Source organism: Heloderma suspectum, chromosome 2 (assembly GCF_057233095.1).
Source record: "Heloderma suspectum isolate Gila_16-S chromosome 2, 16-S_ref, whole genome shotgun sequence".
In the NCBI taxonomy this organism is placed as follows: Eukaryota; Metazoa; Chordata; class Lepidosauria; order Squamata; family Helodermatidae; genus Heloderma; species Heloderma suspectum.
This window is the reverse complement of record NC_139459.1, coordinates 340,039,936-340,064,052: the sequence shown is the minus strand read 5'-3', so window position 1 is coordinate 340,064,052 and position 24,117 is coordinate 340,039,936. Positions and strand designations below refer to the sequence as shown.

The 24,117-nt window shown below is 44.9% G+C and overlaps 2 protein-coding genes across 4 annotated transcripts in view; both read left to right on the top strand.

Moving 5' to 3' along the window:
• Nucleotides 1-427: 427 nt before the first annotated feature.
• On the top strand, nucleotides 428-16,705 carry LOC146355166 (uncharacterized). 3 transcript variants are annotated; one of them, XM_084840697.1, is made up of 4 exons: nucleotides 428-2,043; nucleotides 2,152-3,306; nucleotides 10,383-10,509; nucleotides 12,440-16,705. In XM_084840697.1, exons 2-4 carry the CDS (start codon nucleotides 2,443-2,445, stop codon nucleotides 14,224-14,226), a joined length of 2,778 nt encoding a protein of 925 aa, XP_084696823.1. In that variant the 5' UTR covers nucleotides 428-2,043; nucleotides 2,152-2,442; the 3' UTR covers nucleotides 14,227-16,705. The 3 variants fall into 3 exon arrangements, with proteins under 3 accessions (XP_084696823.1, XP_084696824.1, XP_084696822.1); XM_084840698.1 differs by having other exon boundaries at nucleotides 428-3,306; nucleotides 12,443-16,705; XM_084840696.1 differs by having other exon boundaries at nucleotides 428-3,306.
• Nucleotides 16,706-21,132: 4,427 nt separating this feature from the next.
• The window catches only part of LOC146355165 (uncharacterized), a 40,093-nt gene continuing 37,108 nt past the window's right edge, over nucleotides 21,133-24,117 (top strand). Inside the window, exons 1-2 of the mRNA XM_084840694.1 lie at nucleotides 21,133-21,375; nucleotides 21,545-21,616. Of these exons, the coding sequence (XP_084696820.1) occupies nucleotides 21,344-21,375; nucleotides 21,545-21,616 (104 nt within the window). The 5' untranslated portion in view covers nucleotides 21,133-21,343. The remainder of the gene's footprint in view (nucleotides 21,376-21,544; nucleotides 21,617-24,117) is intronic.

Sequence of the window (24,117 nt, the reverse complement as noted above, 5' to 3'; positions counted from 1 at the left end):
TTATTGCATTTTATTTGCTGACTTTTATTATTTTATTGACTTTAAAAAATAGTTCTATTGTTTTAAATGTCTTGTTAGCTGCCCTCAGAGCATTCAAGCAGAAGGTTGTTGGATATGCATTTAATAATGCAGAAAATAATATGTAATGATTTATTTATACCAGCCTTCTTCCAAGGAATTTTAGATGGTGTAGATGATCCTCCCCCACCCTCATTTTCTTCCTCATAACAACCCTGTAAGATAGGTTAGGCTGAGAAGTGTCCTGAGGTCACCCAGTCATAGCTGAGTGGGGATATGAACAGGGGTGTCCCTATTTCTAGTCTGAAACACTAACCACTACACTATGCTAGCTCTTAGAAATAATAAATGCATATACCATTCTTTTTAAACAGTTTTGTAACTTTAGGAACAGATACCTGAGGTTGCTTGTTTTCCTCTTCCCTCCTCTTCCCTTTTTCTTTATGTGTTGTGTCTTTTACATTATAAGCCTGTGGGCAGGAACTGCTTTATTTGTTAATGATCTCATGTAAGTTGCTCTGAGAACCTTTTCAACTGAAAGGTACAGTAATAATGCTTTAAATAAATAAGCAATCAATACTTTTGCAACCCACTTTTAATGCAACATGCATGAATACACATCTCTCGAGGCCTTGTGCTGCCTGTGATGTGCTAAATTTGAATACAGCTCACCAGCTATGTGTAGTGCCTTTCAGGTGTTTTAGAATCCCTATTTGCACTGTCTGCTTAGGATGGCTAAAACAAGGTGTGTTGATCTCTTGGAGAGCTGCTATGCATAGCAGATGGGCTGTGTCTAGCTTGGCAGGTCAAACGTCATGCAGGTTTGCCATATCTGTTGAGCAAATATACCCAGCAAAATGTGGCTGTTTTTAATGTTCAAGATGTTCATTTCCTGCTGATCAAGATTCTGGGTTGGATCCAGATTTAGCCATACTTACAGCAGACCCACTGAAATCAATGAGACAAGTCATGGGTCTACTCTAAGCATGACTAAATCTGGATCCAAACCATTACCCTAAACAGTTGAACTTTATAAATGTGCATATTGTATCACCCAATACTCTTATAAAACACTTAAAATAGCATAATTTCAGACATGCACACTTCTAAAATTACAGGATCTAGCTTCAAGTATGACATATTGTATTTTGCCAGCCAAATATGTAGAGCTGCCCGATTTGTTCTACTATTAAGCGCAAAAGCAGGAGTCCGTTTTGAATGGGGAATTCTAGTCAGATTACATCAGTTGAAACAAGAATTTTGCGGTGCAGTCCTATACATGTCTATTGAGAAGTGCCATAGAATTCAATGGCACTTACTCCCAGGTAGGGGTGTATAGGACTTGCGGCATTAGTTGGCTGAATTTCCACACTAGGAAAAAAGGAAAGGTTCCTCCTGTGCAAGTACCGGGTCATTGCTGACCCCTAGAGGGACGCCGCTTGCGCTGGCATTTTCATGGCAGACTGTAGCAGGGTGGTTTGCCGTTGCCTTCCCCAGTCGTGGCTACCTTCCCCCCAGCAAGCTGGGTCCTCATTTACCTCCGAAGTATGGAAGGCTGAGTTGCCCTGAGCCGGCTATCCGAGACCCGGCTTCCGCTGGGATCGCGCTCAGGCCCTGGGGAGAGCTTCGGTTGCAATACTGCCGCCGATCACTCTGCACCACACGAAGCTCTTCCACACTAGAGGGCTCTCTAAACATTGATACCCGAAAGCAACAGTGCGTCTTCCTCGCCACCTTTCTCGTTGCAAAGGTTTTACTTCCCGTTCAAGCAGCGACTCAGCCCATGCAACCCACGCCCGATCCGTCGCTGACTCTGCCTTAATTGCTTATACATGAAAGGAGGCGTGGCTAAGTAGCGCCAGATGCTCCTCGTTAAAGCTGGGCCAGTTGTTGCACCGGAGTGAGAACTAGGTGGGCGTTGCCGGCTGGTGTCGGGCTCTTTATGTCCTATCAGCGGTGTAATAGGTGGCTAGAGTATCCTAGATTAAGTAACGCCGGGGAGAAAAGGGGCTCGGACGTACCGAGGTAAGGAATCAACCCAAGAATTTCGTGGGAAGATCGTGCCAAAGCTCTCCCTTCGCTTTGAAAGGGGCATACGCAAACTAACCGGGTTGCTTCGGATCGTCTTAATAGGAGGCGGAAAAAACGGGCGCAGCTTGACTTGTGCACGCCACCGACGTCAGAACCGACAAAGCCTAGGCAAACCAGAAGGAGACCTTGTACGCTCCGGTAACTATTAAGCAGCTCTTCGTGGTTCCCTGGATTTTGATCACAGGAAGAGCCGTTCGGGCCTAGCATCTCATCAAGATAAATTTTCCCTGGGTTTGTTGTAGGGATTTTCGTTTCTTCCTGGGTTATCTTTTTTCCTCCTCCTCTGAAACCATTCATCCTTGATTTTCCCTCACCTCACGATACAACTGGAAAATGTCTTTGCAATACATCAAAAGTCAAAAAGGTAGGGATCAACTGCTTTATAAAGGATACCTGCATAACAAAGAGCGGGTGAGTGGGGACAAAATTCTGTGGAAATGTGTTGACTACCACAAGTACCGTTGCACAGGAAGAGCCCATACATCTGATGACCAAGTTATCAAGTATGTGCCACATCTTCACCCTCCCCACAAGACCACAGTAGAAGCCCAGAAGGTGGTGTACGGCATGAAAGAAATGGCCTTCAGCCAAGAATCAACCCATGAAAGGGTCACAGTGAATTGTGATGCGTTGTCAGGGGCAGTGGCAGACAAGAAACCCCGTCTCCAAATCAATCCGAAGCAGACAATCCAGCGCTTGAGAGCATGTTTGAATGCAACCCGGCAAGGTATATCTGATTTGCAGACACCTGCTGCCATTGCTGGAACAATTGGGGCAGATCTACCTTTATCACCCACACTAACACCTCCCCGCTTGCATGAGTGTTCAGATGGATCTGGGGATGGAAGCTTCACAGCCTCCCCTGTTCTCGGTAATGAGACAAATGCATCCCATTCAGCCTTGACTCGGGCTAGTCAGGAAGCTGGTCGACAGAGATTCCGCATGGGCCCCATCCCATCCGGAGAAGCTCCCCAGGAGATCCTGTCCCGGCTGAGCGAGGCAGCTCAGCAATGGTTGTGTCCTTGGGAGCATAACAAGGACCAGATTGTAGACCTGGTCGTCCTGGATCAGTTCCTGAGTGGGCTCCCGATGGACATGCAGGCATGGCTGAGAGCCAGGGAGCCAGGCAGCAGCAAGGAGGCGGTTCAGCTGGCTGAGGCCTATATCAAGGAGTCGGAACCAGCCAACACAACTCAGGTGCTGAGATGGGATATGCTCCTGGTGCACTGAATGAAGCTCTTTTTAGAACACAAAGCTGATATTTATCTGATTCTGATGTAGTGCCGGAAGATCTGGTACTTGAGTGCCTTCTCTAAACTAGCAGTGAGCAGTGCAGACAGTCTTGCCACAAGGAGCAGTGAGTTCTGTTTTCCTGGCCAGAAACTGATGTTTGTTATGATCCTTTTTGTATGGCTAGAGAATCCACTAGAAAGGATTTTGCAAGGGGTTATGGCGAATACAAGGGATGCACTTGGGCCTGCACTGTAGAAAAAGCTTTATCTGGCATCTCTTGGACAAAGAGTCTGGTAACCTAGGCAGCGCCCACCCACCTCATCTAAGGCTGCCAGCTTTTGTTGCTGGCAAGATTCCTGTGATTTTTTTGTTCCTCTTAAAAAGCTATTTGAAATAGAGCTGGTCCTACTATGCAGATGTCACAATAGAAGGGCTTTTCCTGCAGCTGTAAAAGGCATGAAGCCGCAAAAGAAAATATTTGCTGCTCTCCCCATGTAGAAGCAGTCTAGCCAATAATTCCTGGTTCATGCACAAATTGCACATTCATACTCATAATCTGGTTGTGTAACCAGTCTGTCTGCTGTCCGTTTGGCATCCTCACTGTTAAATGGAATGCCTGTGCCTTTTATCAAACAGTTATGCTGTAAAATTTATCCTTAATCCTCAGCCCTTCAGCAAATGGAAAACACCTTGCTTTCTGATCTTCCCTTCATCTAGCATTCAGAGAAAAACGAGTGGGGGGGGGAACCAAGATGAAGGGGATTCATGAGGTGCTGTGACATGGAACAGCACAGAAATCAGTGATCAGCCTGGGGCTGACTACAAACCATCCCTAAATGTTATGCTGTAAAAAGTGCAGGAGCACAGCTAGGGGAAAAGTGGCAAACCTAGGAGCTTTTTAGCAAATTATAAAAATTATGATATAAAGCAAGTAATCCTGGTGTGGGATCCAAATGTGAGATACTGAACGTCTAAAACTGCCTTATATTGAGTTAGACCATCGGTCCAGCTAGGCCAGCATTGTCTTCCGACTGGCACGAGGTCTCTAGTGCCTAGGGCAAGAACCTTTTCCGGCCCTGCTAGCTGAGTTCCTTCAAGTGGAGATGCTGCATTTTGATCTAGAGACCTCCTGCATGCAAAGTAGGTGTTCTGCCACTTAGCTATAGCCTTACCCTTAAAACTTTCTAATGTACCAGCCTGGTTTCCTCCAACCCAGGAATGCAAGAAGGGTTCAAGCCTAGGTCCTCTTTTACCCTAAGCCAGTGGTTCCCAACCTTAGATCTCCAGATATTTTTGGACTAGGACCCCATCATTCCAAATCATTGATCATGGTGGGATGATAGAAGCTGTAGTCCAACAACAGCTGAGAACCACTATCCTGGCTATTAGTCCTGATGGCTATATGCAACCTCCAGTATCAGAGGCAGTATGGGGAACATGGGCAGGAGGGTGCTGTTGTCATCATGTCCTGCATGTGGGCTTCCCATGGGCAGCTGGTTGGCAGAATGCTGGACTAAATAGATCCTTGGTCTGATTTCAACACAAAAAGTGCGAAACCACCAAACAATCAGGATAAAGGGGGGTGGGGCCATCCAGATTGTATTGCCCCTGCAGTAGGCCTCTTAATTTAGAGGTGCCAAGACCGTGATAAGCCAGAACCAGGTTTGCTTACAAGGAGACTTTATTGAGTACTTACAGCACACAGGTATACCCAATGGTTGGATCAGACAGCTTCTCTGAACCCAGAGCCAAGGGGTAAAATGGGGTTTACACCATACATGTTAGCAGTGAGGCAGCATGACAGCGGCAAGCATATTTAGCATTCATCTGCAACTTTCCCAGCATAGGCTAACAGTGCTTGGTCAGAAGGGAAACAATCAGAACTTTCCCAGCACAGACACCTGCAGCTTTAAGGCAAACGAGCTTCACTTCCCAGGCACACACTGATAAGATACTGCAGCTTGTTATTATGGAATGTGCTGAGGCTGCCCTATGGACCTTTAACTCATCCTGGTAAATCCAAGCGGCCTGTTACGGAAAACAGCAGCCAACTGAACCAAAGTCAGAGAGCATTATGGATCATCTAAGCCCCTCTAAAACTACTAATAGCTTAGTTTAGGGTTGAGGCCTTATACAGCAGCTGCCAGGCAAGCCAGATTTGGCTCACAAGCCCAAGGTTCAACACCCTTGCTTTAGCCCTTTGATCTACCTTGATTTTATTGTAAAAGGCTCCCCACCACCACCACCATTTATCAGGTTTCCCCATGTCCCTCACATTAAGAGTAATGAGAGGTGATTAAAAGCTGAGAGGAACATAAGAAGAGCCCCTGCTGGATCAGACCAAAAGTCCATCTAAAGCAGCATCCTATTTCTGACAGTGCAGAGCCAGATGCATCCAAGGAGCCCACAACCAGGGTATAAATAAAATAAGCTTCCACTTGTGTTTGCCCCATCATGTGGTATTCAGAGGTACACTGCCTCTGAACATGGAGGTTCCATTAAGCTATCATGGCCAATAGCCCTATTGCCCATTAATTGCTCCTTAAGCCAAAGGAAACAATGGTGGTGCTATAAATTATAGTATAATGCAAATTTAAAGAGTAAGAGAAAGCCATCTAAGCTAGTGACCATCACTACATATTGTGGCAAATATTTCTGAAAGGAAGCAGAGGAAACATCACTTACCTATCATATCACTGGGGTGTATGATTGTGTATATTTATTTATGTATTTATTTAAAGTATTTTTATCCGGTTCCTTAGCCAAAAAGTCTCCCGGAGCGGTTTATATATGATCAGTAAAACAAGACAGTCCGTGCCTGCAGGCTTACAATCTAATAAGACATGACAAACAAAAAGGGAAGAGGGAAAAAATGTCTTTTAGCACACTGTTTCCCCCCCTCATCTCTCTCAGTACAGCCTGCTGGAATGACTGTTGGTAATGTAATTCAATATAGTACTATTTTCTAGATGGCAACAGAATGAATGTAGGAGATTTGTAACTTTTCCTCTTTAAATTTGCATTGTTGTTGTTCAGTCGTTAAGTCACGTCTGACTCTTCGTGACCCCATGGACCACAGCACGCCAGGCCCTCCTGTCCTGCGCTCTCTCCCAAAGTGTGCTCAGGTTCATATTCATTGCATCGGTGATGCTATCTAGCCATCTCATCCTCTGCCATCCCCTTCTCTTTTTGCCTTCAATCTTTCCCAGCATCAGGGTCTTTTCCAGTGACTTTTCTCTTCGCATTAGGTGGCCAAAATATTTGAGCTTCAGCTTCAGTATCTGTCCTTCCAATGAGCACTCAGGGTTGATTTCCTTTAGGATGGACTGATTTGACCTCCTTGCAGTCCAGGGGAATCGTAAGAGTCTTCTCCAGCACCACAGTTCGAAAGCATCAATTCTTTGGCACTCAGCCTTCCTTATAGTCCAGCTCTCACAGCCATACATTACTACTGGGAAAACCATAGCTTTGATTAGACGGACCTTTGTCGGCAAGGTGATGTCTCTGCTTCTTACTATGCTTTCTAGGTTTGCCATAGCTTTCCTCCCAAGGAGCAAGCATCTTTTAATTTCATGGCTACAGTCACCATCTGCGGTGATCTTGGAGCCCAAGAAAATAAGATCTGTCACTGCTTCCATTTCTTCCCCTTCTATATGCCAGGAAGTGATGGGGCCAGATGCCATGATTTTAGTTTTTTTAATGTTGAGTTTCAAACCAGCTTTTGCACTCTCCACTTTCACCCTCAACAAGAGGCTCTTTAGATCCTCTTCGCTTTCTGCCATTAGGGTGGTATCGTCTGCGTATCTGAGGTTGTTGATAATTCTCCCGGCAATCTTAATTCCGACCTGTGATTCATCCAACCTGGCGTTTCTCATGATGTACTCTGCATATAAGTTAAATAAGTAGGGCGACAATATGCAGCCTTGTCGTACTCCTTTCCCAATTTTGAACCACTTGGTTGTTCCATGTCTGGTTCTTACTGTTGCTTCTTGACCCTCGTACAGGTTTCTCAGGAGACAGGTAAGGTGGTCTGGGACTCCCATCTCTTGAAGAATTTGCCAGAGTTTGTTGTGATCCACACAATCAAAGGCTTTAGCGTAGTCAATGAAGCAGAAATAGGCCTTTTTCTGGAATTCTCTTGCTTTCTCCATGATCCAGCGAATGTTGGCGATTTGATCTCTAGTTCCTCTGCCTCTTCGTAACCCAGCTTGTATTTCCAGTAGTTCTCAGTTCACATACTGCTGAAGCCTAGCTTGTAGGATTTTGAGCATAACCTTGCTGGCATGTGAAATGAGTGCAATTGTACGGTAGTTTGAACACTCTTTGGCGTTGCCCTTCTTTGGCATTGGAATGTAAACTGACCTTTTCCAGTCTTGTGGCCACTGTTGAGTGTTCCAAATTTGTTGGCATATTGAGTGCAGCACTTTAACAGCATCATCTTGTAGGATTTTAAATAGCTCGGCTGGAAGACTGTCATCTGCACTAGCTTTGTTGTTAGTAATGCTTCCTAAGGCCCACTTGACTTCACTCTCTAGGATGTCCGGCTCAAGTTCAGTGACTGCACTATCATGGCTATCAGGGACATTCAGATCTTTCCTGTATAGTTCTTCTGTGTATTCTTTCCACCTCTTCTTAATCTCATCTGCTTCTGTTAGTGTCAGGGTGGACACTGAGCCCATAGAATCCCAGAGTAATTCTGATTCTGAGGAAGAGGAGCCGTTCCTGGGAGAGGAGCGCGCTCATATTTCCCAGGGCCAACAGCTGACAGAGATTCCTCCCACCGGCATTCCTAGCTTAGATAGCAGTCCTGGGAGTGAGAGAGCAAGGGAAGCAGACTTGCTGGATGCGCAACGCCGACGCAGGGAGCGGTGTCAAATAGAGGGCGCGCAAAGGAGGCGTAGTGCCCGGTTCGCGCGCAAACAACGGTTGCGCCCAGAGGATCCAAGGGAAAAGGGGAGAGACTCTCCCTAGCCCATAAGTTCAGGGTCTGCCAATTATTCCCTTTCAAACGGGGACCAACTGTTCCAATGTAGGGCATAGGTACTCTGCTGCTCATATCTAGTTGCTAAGAGTAGAGTTGTTAAGTTGTAAAAGAGGAATAAAGCTTTGAAAAGAATCCCTTTGTCTGTGTCTGGACTTGGCTACTGGATTAGACTGAGAGAGGCCTCCAAGGAGCCCTTGACAGTTAGGTCCCTGCCTTCTTTGTCCTTTATCATGCCCGTTTTTGCACAAAACATTCCATTGATATCTCCGATTTTCTTGAAGAGATCTCTAGTCTTTCCCATTCTATTGTTTTCCTCGATTTCTTTGCATTGTTCATTTAAGAAGGCCTTCTTGTCTCTCCTTTGCTATTCTCTGGAACTCTGCATTCAGTCGGCTATATCTTCCCCTTTCTCCCTTGCTTTTCGCTTCCCTTCTTTCCTCAGCCACTTGTAAAGCCTCATCAGACAGCCACTTGGCTTTCTTGCATTTCTTTTTCTTTGGGATGGATTGAGTTGCTGCTTCCTGAACAATGTAACGGACCTCCGTCCATAGTTCCTCAGGCACTCTGTCTATCAGGTGTAATCCCTGAAATCTATTCCTCACCTCCACTGTATATTCATAAGGGATATGATTTAGGTCATACCTGAATGGTTTAGTGGTTTTCCCTACGTTCTTCAATTTCAGCCGAAATTTTGCAACAAGAAGCTCATGATCTGAGCCACAGTCAGCTCCAGGTCTTGTTTTTACTGGCTGTATAGAGCTTCTCCATCTTTGGCTGCAAAGGACATAATCAATCTGATTTCAATATTGACCATCTGGTGATGTCCATGTGTAGAGTTGCCTCTTGTGCTGTTGGAAAAGAGTGTTTGCTATGATCAGCGTGTTCTCTTGGCGAAACTCTATTAGCCTTTGTCCTGCTTCATTTTGTACACCAAGGCCATGCTTGCCTGTTATCCCGGTGATTTCCTGACTTCCTACTTTAGCATTCCAATCCCCTATGATGAAGAGGACATCTTTTTTTGGTGTTAGTTCTAGAAGGTGTTGTAGGTCTTCATAGAACCGATCAACCTCAGCTTCTTCAGCATCAGTGGTTGGGGCATAGACTTGAATTACTGTGATGTTGAATGGTTTGCCTTGGATTCGTACTGAGATCATTCTATTGTTTTTGAGATTGTACCCCAGTACTGCTTTTCCCACCCTTTTGTTGACTATGAGTGCTACTCCATTTCTTCTAAGGGATTCTTGCCCACAGTAGTAGATATAATGGTCACCTGAATTAAATTCACCCATGCTTGTCCATTTTAGTTTGCTGATTCCCAAGATGTCGATGTTCAGTCTTGCCATCTCATGTTTGACCACCTCCAGCTTACCTTGATTCATTGATCTGACATTCCAGGTTCCTAAACAATATTGTTCTTTACAGCATTGGGTTTTCTTTTCACCACCAGACACATCCACAGCTGAGTGTCCTTTCGGGTTTGGCCCAGCCGCTTCACTCTTTCTGGCGCTACTTGGAAATACCCTCTGCTCTTCCCCAGTAGTATATTGGACACCTTCCGACCTGAGGGGCTCATCTTCCGGCGTCATCTCTTTTAGCCTTGTGATATGTTCCATGGGGTTTTCTTGGCAAGAATACTGGAGTGGGCTGTCCTTTCCTTCTCCAGTGGACCACATTTTGTCAGAACTCTCCGCCATGACCTGTCCGTCTTGGGTGGCCCTGCACGGCATAGCTTATGGCTTCACTGAGTTACGCAAGCCCCTTCGCCACAACAAGGCAGTGATCCATGAAGGGGAAATTTGCATTGTACTATAATTTATAGCACCACTTTTGTTTCCTTAGGCTTAAGGAGCAACTAGGATTCATGTCTATTCATACAGAAACCATGTGTGGTACATCATTTATTCCCAATTTACAGATTAGGACTGAGGCTGAAGAAAGTGGACTTGCACAAAACTGTGCAGAAAGTCTATGGCAGAGCTGAGATTGCTCAGTAAATCCCATCCCCAAGTCTTTACAAAATACCATGACTTTAATAGACACCCTCTGGTTGTTTCAGGACCTGGTGACCTTTGAAGACGTATCTGTGCATTTCACGGAGGAAGAATGGGCTCTGCTGGGCCATGGAGAAAAAAGCCTTTACTGGAATGTCATGCATCAGAATTATGATAATGTGACCTGGCTAGGTAAGAATTCTTAGAGAATCCTGGTGTAGGGCTCTAAGACTTAAAGAACTAGAGTGTGAACTGAATGACTGTGTACCTTGGAGGGCATCTATGATGTACTATGGGGTGGACAGACGTCTGGTTTGTGGGATCAACTTTGTTTTTCACTAGAACCCTAAGGTCCACCAACCAGAGCCCAGGTGCAAAATAGCAGCATAGGCAGACAGACATACGCAAAGAAGAAACAGGGTGTGACTGAGAACACGTTGAGCCCAGGAATTTGTGATCAGTACCAGAACCAAGCCTGCAAGTCCTTTCACAAATAAATCCACTCCTGGTTTCCCCCCAAGCATTCACTTTCAGCAATCAAATTTTCTGGAAAAGCAGGAGGGTGGGGATTGTTACTATTGGTAGACCAGTGGGTATCAAACCCTTGCTGATCTCCTGCAAATCCCCCAGAGACCTACCAGTAGATGCCAACTTCCCTTCTTCACACCCCTGGTGTAGTGGAAAGAATGTTGGGTTCTGGACTCGGGGGGACATGAGTTTAAATATCTGATGGGTTGTGAAGTTCAAGGAGTGGCATTTAGTTTAGCCTAACCACAGATCTGGAATAATGTTTCGCAGCAGACTATTAGTACAAACCTGAAAGAAAATGTTTTCAAATTTACGTTTCGCTGGTATTTAATGCCTGCAAGGCTTAATTGCGTATTGTAAAGGCGATAATAGGTGCTGAAGATGTAAAATGCCTAACGCAGACATGGCCCATGGTTTTTTGGTTTTGCCCAATGATTAAGGACTTGGTTAAAGACAATAGATGAAACTGAGATTATATCAGGATACAGACTACCTTTGGATCCAATACTTATTCTTTTTGGTTATGTCAAGGAAGTTGTTCTATCTGATGACACGGAGATGAAAGTGCATTTATTAACATCTGCCAGAATGGTGATATCAGCAGACTAAAAAACCAAAAGCCCCCACAGTTGATGATTGGATTATTAAAATATGAGAAATAATATATATGGTTAAATTAACTAACATAGTAAGGGTTAGAGAGGGAAGATATCAAAATAATAGATTTACAGCAAAGTAGTCTTTATTTGTAATGTGCTGGTGTAACAAGAATCAAGAGAATGTACAGGCTTTTCTGTTATTGGGAACTTTGTGGTATTTACTGGTTTTGTTGATAAATTTGATTATACTCTTAAAAAAAAGTTTAGCCTAACCATAAACCTATATATATACTGCCTTAAGCTTCTTGGAAGGAGTGCAAGCTAGAAAGCAGAAGGGTTAAACATCAGGCCCGTGGGTCAAATCTGCCCTGCCTAAGGTCGCGATCAGGCCCTCTGGGGCTCCCCAGATAGCCCCCCTGCATTTAAGTGGTTTCCTGGCTTTTGTGCAGCTTTTCCCCATTCTGAAAGGTTGAAATGCTCCACTAAGGTTTAGTTACTGGCAGTAGGAGCTTTAAGCTAAGCTATGCTGGTATCAGTATTTTGGTGTTTTAGCCCCATTGCTTTTGCCTTTGGCTCCGCCCACTTTGCCTTCAGCCCCGCCCCACCACTGGAATGCGGCCCCATGAGAGCTTCTCTGAAATTGAATTTGGCTCTTTGGCTGAAAGAGGTTCTGCACCTCTGCTATAAAGCAAGACATAAACGAACTGGTTTCTTCTTGCTTCTCACCCCTCATCATGCCTGTCTTCCCCTCTGTACCTTTGTGGCAGATATAAAGGGCATCAGAACAACAATGGGGGACACATCAAAACAGAACGAAACATCCTATGGGCAGAGCTTGTTCTTTTTACTTCAGTTCTTACACAGTGCTTAGCACCTTGAGATGCTTTATAAATAATGCCAAGTTAATAATATTTAATTACCAATACTTAATTGCAGTAGGAGAGGCTCTGGCACAGATGTATTCTTATGGAGTGATGATTGTTTCTTTGCCTCAGCAGGTGATGGTACAGATAGTGAAGGTAAAGAGACGGACCTTTGGCAGGAAGCCACCACAAATCCTGTGGTAGATTTGTTGGGAAAAGATGAGGAGGTAGTTTCACGGAGTCCTGAACGAGACATGATCAGGGAGAACTGTCTGGAGAGGCAGACAAAAAGCAGCTCAGGAAAAGAAGACAAGTTTGCTCATTTTAGAAAGGGTTTGAGGGAGCTAGCCAAAGACCCGGCTCATCTAGAAAATGAACTAGGAGTGGAGAGGTGGTGCATATGTACTGACTGTGAGAAACGGGGTGAATCCTCAACACAGAAAATCTCCAGTGAGGAAAACCCTGGGTCTATGGTACTCTCTGGGGAGTCGCATGAAATATCTGAGAAGAAAAATCCTCAGAATCCCAAGCAAGACCTAATCAAAAAGGACCACAACCATGTGAAGAGGCAACAGTCAAACTACTCAGGAAAGGAAGAAGGGAAATCCATCCTTTTGAAGGGCTCAGTTCATCAAGATACTAGATCAGGTCACAAGACTCAGTGCATATCCACTGACAGTGCAGAACAAGATGAATCATTAACACTCGTCAGTAATCAGAGCATCCACAGTGGGGAAGATTCTGAATGTGTGGTCCTATCCGAGCAGTCATGGGACACGTCTGAGGTGGGGATTTCCCAGAGTCCTGAGCAAGACTTTCCTCCCGATCCTAGGTGCACTTGCTCAGCATTAAGTCCTGCTGAGTTGAATGGGACTGCAGACTTAACCAGTGAGAGCCAGAACATTCTCGATAACCACCAGGCTAGGAGCTCAGGAAATGAAGGGCAGGAGGAACCCATTCCTTTTGAAAATAGTTTGAGGGAACTAACAAAAGATATGTTTCACCCTGATGCTCAACCAGGCCCAGAGGCCCAGTGTACATGCATCAGTTGTGGGCATGAAGATGAATCTTCAAAATGTATTGGCAGTCAGAAAATTGACCATGGGGAAGACCTCTATACATGTCCTAAGCATGCAAGACAGTTCACCCAAAGTTCAGATCTTGTCACACAGCCAAGCTGCTCTTATTCTGGGGGAAACTCTGGTGGCCTCTCAGCTTTTATAAAACGCAGAAGATTTGACAAAAAAGGACAATGTAAGAGAAACATGCGTATCAAGTCTGTTGTTGCAGCACATCAGAGAATCCACCTGAGAAGGAAACCTCCAAAACGTTTGCATTGGGCAGAGCAGAGAGGCTACAGGCAAGGTGGGCACAGGCTCCTTGAGCCAGGAAAGGGCCTAAGGGAACCCCCAAAGCACAGTCCCTCAAAATGCAACACCCAGATTCGCGAAGCATTTTGTCCAACTATGGAGACCGTCAGCATGTTCTCAGGAGCTGAATCTTCCTCTCAGGACCCCAAAGGGCCAGAACCTCAACAGAGATCTTCCTCCCCTCCCCTTCTAGACAGAATGGTCACTGACTCTACTCTGGCCCAATTAATAGCTGTGTTGCAGCAAGTGGCGGCAGACACTGCAGAAATTAAGTCAGCAGTCTCCAGCCTGCACAGCACGATAACCGGCATCCATAATGCCCTCAGCAGTCTTTCTGGATGCACCGACGAGGCTGAACTCAGGATTTCCGATCTGGAGGACACCTCCCGAAACACCAAGGCTCAGCTCGTGCAGCACTGTAATGATATCAAAGCTATCGAGGCCAAACTGGTTGGGAAAGCTGTTCAGACCAATGTCATAGCAGGACTGTGGTCATCACTGAGGGTCAAGAGAGGGGCAAGTCCCCTGAATCTGTCCCCCAACTCATGAGTAAGGAAGCCTCCAGAGATTCTTGTTTTGGCTCAGAGAGGGGTCAATGGCTGCTCATTCCTTAATTAGACCTGGGGGGCCGGGGGAGGGGGCAGAATTGACCAACCAGCCATGCAAATAGCACTCCTTTTTGGCTTCTTAGAAAAGCCTTGCAAGCTTTTGAACCGTGCTTGTTTCAAGCCAGGGGTGATCACAGCAAAAATAAACGGTGCTTGTGTCCATGCTGATGATCACACAGGTAGGACCGTTGCTCTTGGGGGTGGAAAGGAAGTGAGAGCAGCCAGTTTTAATCACTCCCTTCAAAAGCAAAGACATACAAGCACCCCAGCCCCTTACCTGTCTTCTGCCCCATATATATATGGGGCAGAATATATATATAGTCAACCATATATATAGTCTATATATATATATATATATATATATATATATATATATATATGACTATATATATAGTCAACCATATATATATGGTTGAATCCAGGATCTGCCTTCCACAAGAGCAAGGGCTCTGTTCGCAGAAGTTCCCTCCACCCAATTTCAGGAGATTCCCCCCCAGATCACAACCCACCTCATTGAGTAAGGTCTCCTGACTCCCTGTGTAGTATTGGGGGGGGGGGCTGCTGTGGGAAGGAGGGGGTGGGGAAGTCCACTTCTGCCAGTGCAGTTGATCCAGCATAAATATGGATCCAACCCATTCTGTCTTTTTATTATTATTTAATAAATTTATATACCGCTTTATATACGCTTTATAAATTTATATATAAATTTATATACCGCTTACCATATTTTAAATATATATTTTTAATCTGGCTAGTGACAGATGCTGTCTGGGCTGATTAAGACATGATATGGAAGGAATTCCTCCCTCCCCTCGATAGTAGCCTCCCTTCCCCTCTAGGAGAAGACAGTGCAAATAGTGGAGAAGCAAAATGGTGCCAAAAGGCCTGATCCAGCCAAAATGAAGCCCTTGCATGGCATTGATCGCACTGGATCTTCAGCGCATGCCTATCAAAATTAATTTGAGTTAAGAAGTGCTTAACTTTGTATAGATTGTGCCTGAAGTCTGCAGCTGGATCTGGCATCCTCGTTCACTTATTCCAAACCTTTCACCTATATATTTAGCTTTGTCTTGGGATGCACAAACAAACATCTGGAAAACTACATGATAGCCACAGTAGAGCTCTTACGGTCTTCATGTATGTCAGGTGTAGCTCCGTGCCAGAGTGACTTATATGATACTTGAGTTTGAAAAGATTTCAGAAAGCTAGGACTGTCCTAGGGAAAGGCTCTGGAAAAAAGGCTCAGTTGACCATCAGAAGTGTCAGGAGCATTTTAAAGTGTCCATGCCTCTTTCTGTACATGTCTGTATCACAGCTACTTCCATCAGGAAAGCCTACATGGTTTCTTCTCTTGCTTGGTAAGGCTGTGATAATTGCCATATCGCTATAGTATTATTTCAGTTTATGTTTCAGCCAAAATTCTGTGTAAGATGGGACATTGTCATCTGCAAAGCAAAAAAACTGCTTAATTTTGATAACTAAAGTTTCAGTCCTATGCACACTTAATTGGGAGTAAGCCCCACTGTACTCAGTTGGACTTACTTCCAAGTAAACCTGTACAAAATTCAGTGGCACATCATTATTCTTAGTTTTAAATTATTTTAATTGTATCCTCAATAGCCATAAAATGTCTGTCTAATCTTACAACTTTACAGTGTAAATTTCAATCTATAATAATAAAAGAGGATGTGTGATTGTCTGTCTATCTATCCATCCATCCATCAGCGCCAGAGCATCAAGACTGTGAAACCCAGACATGTGAAATTTAGCATGCATTCTAAGGGCACCCTAAGGGTGTGCACCTCAGCATTAATTTGTTTCTAAAATGCATTAATTAATTTTTATTAATTTAAATATGTCCATATGGTTGAAGTCTGCAGTAACACCTTCAGCCATTAGGGGCAGACATCCCTAACAAGCACATAGCTTTGCAGTCCATACCGTTTGAAGCCAGGGGAAATTAGCAGGCTGAGAGGCAGAGTTATATGCCTGCCCCTCCCCCTTGCTGTTGGGCTGCCCCCCCTCCCCAGAGAATGGAGTGGGCAGACCCCTCCCTCAGGTGGGCCAGGCTAGGGGTGCTAGCAGGGGTGCCTCCACTCAGACGAGGCAGGCACAATGTGTCTAACTCTCACAACTCTGGAGGTGTGCTCTAAGGTTTCGCTGTATCAAACTAAAGGCCTTTTCAGCCTGTGCGAAGCCTGTTCCCTGGAATGAAATAAAAGGGAGTCTAGTCAGTCAAGAAAAAAACACTAATCTCTCCATTCATTTAAGGTGAGCCTCGTCTCTCAACGTGTCCATTTCAGCAATTTCTACCTTTAAGCACATAAGATCCCTGCTGGGTCAAACCAAAGGCCCAGTGTCCTGTTTCCAATGGTGTCCAGTCAGTTCCTGGTTTAAAGGGAATAGCTCCCTCCCCCATAATTGCCCCCAGCAACTGATATTTAGAGGGAGACTGCCTTTACCACACAAAGGTTCCATTTAGCTATCATGGCAAATACCCATCAATAGCCCCTTCTTCTCTGAATTTGTCTAATGCCCTTTTTAAAGCTGGCGAAGCTGAAAGCCATCACCATATCTTGCGTAAGAAGTCACTTTTGCTGGTCCTAAGTCTACTGCCAGTTTCATTGGATGACTGAATCAAGGTGCTGAACCTCAGACCCGCGGGGCAAATCTGGCCTTCTTGGGGCCCTGATCTGGCCCTCTGCGGTTTCTCAGATGGCCACACACCCCCATCTGCCAATCATTTGGTGGTCTCTCAGCTTTGGTGTGTTTTTTTCTCCCATCCTAAAAGGTTGAAATGCCTCTCCTAAGACTGACTAATGGGCAATAAGAGCTTGAAGCTAAAATATGCGGGTATTTTTGGTAAATTGCCCCTGTTTTTGCCTTTGGCCTCGCCCCATTTTGCCTTCAGCTCCGCCCACTACTAGAATGTGCTCCAAGCCTCGTTTTTGTTCCACTTTCTTCTGCCTCTTGATCTTGCTAGTTTTTCCAAATATTTGTTTATTGTGCTGGCTGACTCACATTTCAGTGCTAATTATAGGCAGCCAGGGACTGGAGCAATTCTGTTATGCCGCCATCTATCACAGCAGCAAGCCAAGCCCCCAGCCCTTGGGCTGAAAGAGGCTCCCCACCCGACCTGAATGCTAGAGAGGGAAATGTGGGGGGGGGGGGATTTTTCCTCTATTCACTCTCTCCATACCTTACATAATTGTATCAAATTCTTATCACAACTGCCTACCCCCACCCCTTAATAACCAGTCACCAGCGGCCATGAGGCAGACTTCCAGTCAAGCTGCACATTGAGAATAGAAAGCATTGTTTTCTGTGAAATCATGCAGCCAGGAAAACGCTCTCAGCTGACAGCATCTTGCGAGTGACCATTAGGGAGAGGAGTGTATTTAACTACAGTTTTTTATACGCCACCTTTCAGGATACAAATCCTACCAAAGCGGCTTACAAGGGATGCAAAAATTATAAAATCACAATGAACAACAGCAACAAAGTCCTCAGGATCCTTCCCACAGGGCAGTTGGCGGAAGATGGTCCTGGGAGAAAGGAGAGCCCAGCTGGAACAGGAGCAAGTGTCTGATGTCATCCTCATCTGCCTCCCTCTCCCAGAATCCTTCGCACAGGGCAGTTGATGGTACAGGGCCCTGTGGGGTGGAGGGAGACAAGCTGAAGCGCAGGACCTGAGGTCTTCTTTGCCTGCCTCTCTCTTTCTCCTGGTTTACCTCCCACAGGACAAATGACAGTAGATGGTCCTGGGGAGTCTATCTGGAGCAGGCCCTGAGGTCTTTCTCAGCTGCCTCCCTCCAACTCTCATCTTAGTTGAGCCTAATAGTGTTTCAGCAGTGCTGAATCTCTTGTGCAGCTGTCAAAACGATAATTTGGTTAATAACCAAACTAAATCAACAGTTCCTTCGAGGCTTGATGCAGTTCAGCGGTTTCTCGGATGGGACACAAAAATCTGCCATTCTGCATCTCGATGTACACAGTCCCACAGCTACACATCTTAAGGTACATAGTGTGTTCTACAGTCAATACTGCCTCGAGTGCACTGCTGACTTTCCAGCTGAGAACGTGTCCCATCATTACAGGCCTTGCTGCACAGACAGTGTCAGTGCCTATTTTGGTCAAGTTTAAAGTCTTGTCACTTAAGAGTTGTAATACACAATCCGCATAGTAGTCCACAATAGGATATATTGGAAGAGGTAGGTCCACTGTTGATAGCCATTGTGGTAACTTAATCCACGTTTTGTTTAAGGCAGGGGTAGGCAACTTGTCGCCCTCCAGATGTTTTGACCTACAAATCCCATCATCCTTCACCATTGGCTATGCTGACTTGGGCTGATGGGAGTTGTAGGCCAAAACATCTAGAGGGCCACAAGTTGCCCGCCAGTGGTTTAAGTCATTATATACCACCCTTCATAGTAGTTATCCCAGGGCGGTTTTCAGTCATTTGCCTTACATACATATGGGGGATATCAAAAGCTGAACATATTGTCTGCATTGATATATGGCAGGTTGTTACCATATTCCAGACATCAGCTCTGAACACTGTCATGACAGGCAGAAATTCAAAAATTGCACGCAGTGCTTCTCAACATGATACAGTGGGAGGAAGAAGCTTCCCAAGACCATAATTCTAATTTGGGAAAGGTCTCTGGATCTGCACTCTATCTGTAGGCCAAAGCCAGTGCCAGTTCCAGGTTTTGAAGGGCCTTTGGGCGAGACACCTTGGGCCTCCTCTCTGTGTATGACTTTATCTTTTCACGGTCATTCTGACCAGCTCCTGCTGCTATCACTCGCTTGCTTGCTTGCTTGCTTGACAGCCAGTGAGCAGGTAGGCCACAGCAGCTGCTGCTCCTCCTTCTCACCATCTCCGTTGTCTGGGCCAGAGCGAGAGGCAGGGGAACAAGCAGGTTGCAATGATGAAGAGGAGGAGCAAGTCCAGGGGACTCTTGCCAGTGGGCCCCTGCTGGGGTGTGGGCCCTTGGCAGGTGCCTGACCATGCCTACCTTTAATGCCAGCCCTAGCCAAAGACAAAGTGGGTGGGGCAAATGTGTTTCTTACTCATTGTAAGCCTACTCAGAAGAAAGCAGGACTGAATCCTGAAGTGGTAGTTTATTTTTATGCAGCCATAGGCCATCACAATAAAATCGCCATAAAACAGTGAACAACACAAATACCACAAAACAGAAGACTCAGTCACTCAGCAGCACTTTCAGACAGCATCCCAAATACCAAGCCTCTGCATGTCTACTCATAAGTAAGCAGGACAAGCCTCTACATGTCTGCTCAGAAGCAAGCAGGAATGAATCACTCAGCAGCACTTTCAAATATCATCCCAAATACTAAGACTTTGACACTTAAAGGTACTAAAAAGATTGGCCAGCAAGATACCTGGCAACCTTTTACATATCCTCCAGCTGTTCCTGTTTATTAGAGACAGCCCTGTTTTTGGTACCTATCGCTTGTAAATCACCACCCCTAATTTTTTGCTTTGGGGGGAGGGGGGAATATCCTGTTAAAGCATTGTGAGTTGCTAGTGTTGTCATTGCTCTGAGGTTAAGCTCTCTCCTCAGAATCTCTAGAAGTCTGATCTCTTGAGTCGGCTGTAGTACACATGTAAGAACTATTTGCACATGAGCACCAAGGCACCGTTTCACACACTACAGCAGCTGCATTGTAGTCTGCATTCTTGATGGCATATTGTAGGATAATTTTCTTAGCTTTGTTTTTTCTGTAACGCATGTCTTTAGTCAAAGGAACACATTCCCTTTTTGCTTTTGAGGGTGTGCAGGAGAAGCTGTGCCCGAATATAAGGCCATCCCTGCTGTGCTTCAAGCAGCAGAATGCCGGCCGGGGGAGGAATAGATGAAGGCAAAAAATGGTGTCTGAATGATGCAGCAAGGCTTTGTAAAGCAAGGGGATGGGAGGCACACCATTTGGGCTCTGCTTCAGACAGCAAAATGTGATGGGCCAACACTGGCAAAGTAACCAAAAAATAGAGCATACCTCAGGCAGAACATTACAGCAATATGTAATTAATTGGGGTGGGGTGAAGGTTAATAGAATTTGTACTTGATATGGCCCTATTTTCATCTGTGAAATAGTGGAGGATATGCTCTCTTCATCTGCTGCTGCCCATATCACCATGCTTCCTTTTTCTTCGTATCTGGAGTGGCAACATAATTATTTAGTAAATAATAGTCAACGGCCCAACAAATTTCACAGATGGGAGGGAGGCTGATCTCGAGGAAAGGCTTCTGCTCCTTACCCCACCCCTTCATGCTCCCTCTAGGCTTGCCAACTTTTGAACTGCGTCTCTGACTACAGCTTGATTTGCAGGCATGTATTCCTTCATTCGTAGTGCGTGTTATTTCTAGGCACTGTAACATCTAAAAAAAAATACAGGACCTGACTGTAGGTTTAGAGTCTAATAAAAGAGTTAGAATAATGTAGTGATTAGAGCATCTAACTAGGACCCAAATTCAAATCCCCACTCAGCCATTACGCTCACTGGGTGACCTTGGGCCAGTCGCTCAGCCTAATCTACCTCTCAGGGTTGTTGTAAGGATAAAATGGGAGTGGGGGGCTGTGTATACTGCCTTGAGCGCCTGGGAGGAAAGCTGGTAATAATGGAATAAACCAGTAATAGTCATGTTTCAAAAGGAAAAGGGGGATGGGAAAGGAGGAGGAACATAAGCAAATTGGGCCGCAATCTTATGCATATTTGGACAGCAAAAAATCTTACAACTCCCAGCATTCCCCAGCCAGCATGGCTGGCTGGGGAATGCTGGGAGTTGTAAGATTTTTTGCTGTCTAAACATGCATAGGATTGCGCCCTTAATGTACGACAGGCTTCGACGTCACAGGCCACCTTCCCCCAGGATCCTCCCTCCAAACAGAGGCGGCAAAACGTAGCGCAGATGGGTTCGGGGGATGGCTCATCTCCAGGCTGTGAAAAGCTTCCCCTGTGCTGAACTGCATATCAAGCTACTGTTAAAGGCACAAAAGAAGCTCAGGCTGTTGCTTGTCGTTGTTCTCCTGGTCAGATGACAACCCTATTTCCTGGGTCGAAGAGGTGGTGAGGACTGGTCCCAGCCGGGTCAGGGGTTTTCTAGAGGTTTTTCCCCCCCGGAGGGGCACTGGATGGTTCTTACTGGGCAGGCACGGGGAGAGAGAATCTGCTTTCTCTGTCTGAGGTCTTTCGTTAGATGCTGAACTTCCTCTGGGTTGTTACTCCTTTTCTACAGTTGGATGCTAATTGCTGTGAGGAATGTGGGAAGGAGGAAGACTTTCCTAAAGCTTACTGTAGAGACCATGAGGTGAGACCCTGATCAGGATTTCTCTGGATTTGGGCTCCAGGTAAGAATATATGCAAAGAACGTAGTCTAAAACTGACCCGTTTCTCCTGTTGTGGTACCAAAACTTTATTTCATACCACAGTGGGAGAAACAGATCAGTGTCTTTACAGTTGCCTTATCACTTTGTCCCGGACCCCAATTTGTAATACAAGGCTTCTCCTCTCAAAGACCTTTTCCCTTTCTTTCTTTCTTTCTTTCTTTCTGTTCCTCTACATGAGGAATTAATTGGCTCACCCTGTTTCCAAAACTTATGTTTGGTAACACAGGTCAGAAGGAACCACAGCTTTAAACGTGTAACCATGTGTTGAGAATGAGAGGAAAGTCATAATTTCTGCCACACTCTAGCCATCCTGACTGAGAGCACATGATCATGGCTAAAAGTATTTTTATGGGCTAACCACTCTTCATTCTTTGAGTCGATAAATGATTCAAAAATACCTTTTATTAATACTAACCATGGTATGCAAGCTTTTGAATTACACAGAACTCTTCCTCAGGCTGGATATGAAGAAGGGGAATAGATGTTTTGGGGTGGAGGCATGGCATTAAGCCTTCTGTGATCGTAATTATGCAACTGTGGGGCATGTCTCTGCATGGTCTTTAGATGGGGTGGGGAAAGCTATGATGTGCTGATACAAGAAACTGTTGAGTTGGATCTAGGTTTACTCTTACTTGAGGCCCATTGGTCTAGTATGAGTAAATCTTGATCCAACCCGTTGTCTGCACTTTTTTAAGTACACTTACTCAGGAGTAAATCCCATTGAATTCAGTGGGATTACTTCTGAGTAAACATGCCCATGATTGCATTGTCACTAAAATATATTTTCTTTTAAGCTTCAGGTGAGCTGCTGAGACTTTATAAAAAACTTCGCTGAGCTTTAATGTCATTTAAAGTTCTGTTTATATCCTTCTCTTGCTTTGAATGTATGTCTGAAATTGAATTTTGGTACTTTGAACTGTTTTTTGTTTCTCCTTGAACTGTGTTTTTCTGACTTCTTTGTAAAGCTACTTTTTGAGTTTATTTTATAAAGAAAAGCAGGGTATGTATTTTAAAATAATAAAATAAAATATTGCTACATCAGTTTTCACAGGCAGGGTCCTACATTATGAAATGTACAGTGTGATCTCTGCTCTCAGGCTCTGAGCAGAGGAGGCTGCTGTTATGCCCTGCAAGAGAGGTTCAGAAATTCTACTTCAGGCACATGTATGAGGCAGGGACAGTTGTTTGTTCTTTCCACAATTATTTCCAAATTCTTTTCCAAACAAGTGTGATCTTATTAACTAATAATCCCTGCAAACATATCCTTTTACTATCTACTTCATGGTTCTGATGCAGACTCTTGCCTACAAAAACTTACACTACAATAAAAGACTGAAACCCTATACCCACTTACTGGGAGCCCCATTGAACTCAATGGCACTGTCAATGTGTTAGTCTTTAAGGTGCCACAAGGCTGTTTGTTTCTTTTGCAGGCAATAGTGGTACAAGTAATAGCTGTCAGGTTAGTAATAGGTTTATCTGCCTCCCTGGCTTGGCTCCCTTTGTGGAATAATTGCCTAAGGCAATGCAAAGAACCTAATGACCAATTCCAGCAAATTATAAAATCAATGCCTTAAATTATCATGTGAATTGTGCAACACAGGAATTCACCCATTTGACTTTGGGAAGCTATATGTCTGCTGACATGCTCTCATAGACTGGAACAAATAAGATGAGAGGCTAATGAATAACTCAGCAACACCAGATGCCATAGCTTTCCTGAAGTTAAGTCCCTTGTCAGCCAACTAGTGGGGAGGCCAGTGAGAGTTCCACGGAAGAGTGGAATATACATGTAATATGTATTTCCTTTCTTTTTTAAAAGGTAAATGGGCATTGTCCTCTTTTGCATCTGTTTTCTCCCTCTTTTTTTCTTTTTTCCCTTTTAAAAGGAAAAGAAATCCTAGCTGCCGCCACTACTTTGGCTCTTGCCACAGGTGAGAGTGTGACTCATTGTGTCCCAGAAGAAAACCAGTAGCGTATCTCCTGCCTCTCAGGACCCACTGCACACACAAGGCGGCTTACAATATTACAAAAACACGAACATACAATTACAATTTGCAGACACAGCAGTAACTCCAGCAGCAGCTAACAATTTTGCAACACCAAATGCAGACTGGAATAAATTAGTCTTCAGAGTTTTTTTTTCCCAAAGCCAATGGGAGATGTAGCCAGACGTATCTCTATCAGGAGGGAGTTCCAAAGGTGTGGGGCCACCACTGAGCCCAATCCGTCATACCCACCAACCCGATGGCTCTTGATGGTAGGCCAGAGAGTAGGGCCTCTAACGCTAATCTTAATGCTTGGACAGGCTCCTACAGGTGTAGGCAGTCCTTCAGATAATTTAGGGCTTTAAAGGCCAAAATCAGCACCTTGAATTGGGCCTGGAAACTAACAGGCAATCAATGTATGGCTCTTCCCCAAA

Bases quoted from the DNA above. Each gene is read 5' to 3' on its own strand.
- LOC146355166 (XM_084840697.1), top strand. From the start codon at position 2,443: ATGTCTTTGCAATACATCAAAAGTCAAAAAGGTAGGGATCAACTGCTT. The intron at 3,307-10,382 runs GTGCTGAGATGG...TGGTTGTTTCAG, and splicing joins AACCAGCCAACACAACTCAG to GACCTGGTGACCTTTGAAGA. The intron at 10,510-12,439 runs GTAAGAATTCTT...TCTTTGCCTCAG, and splicing joins TGATAATGTGACCTGGCTAG to CAGGTGATGGTACAGATAGT.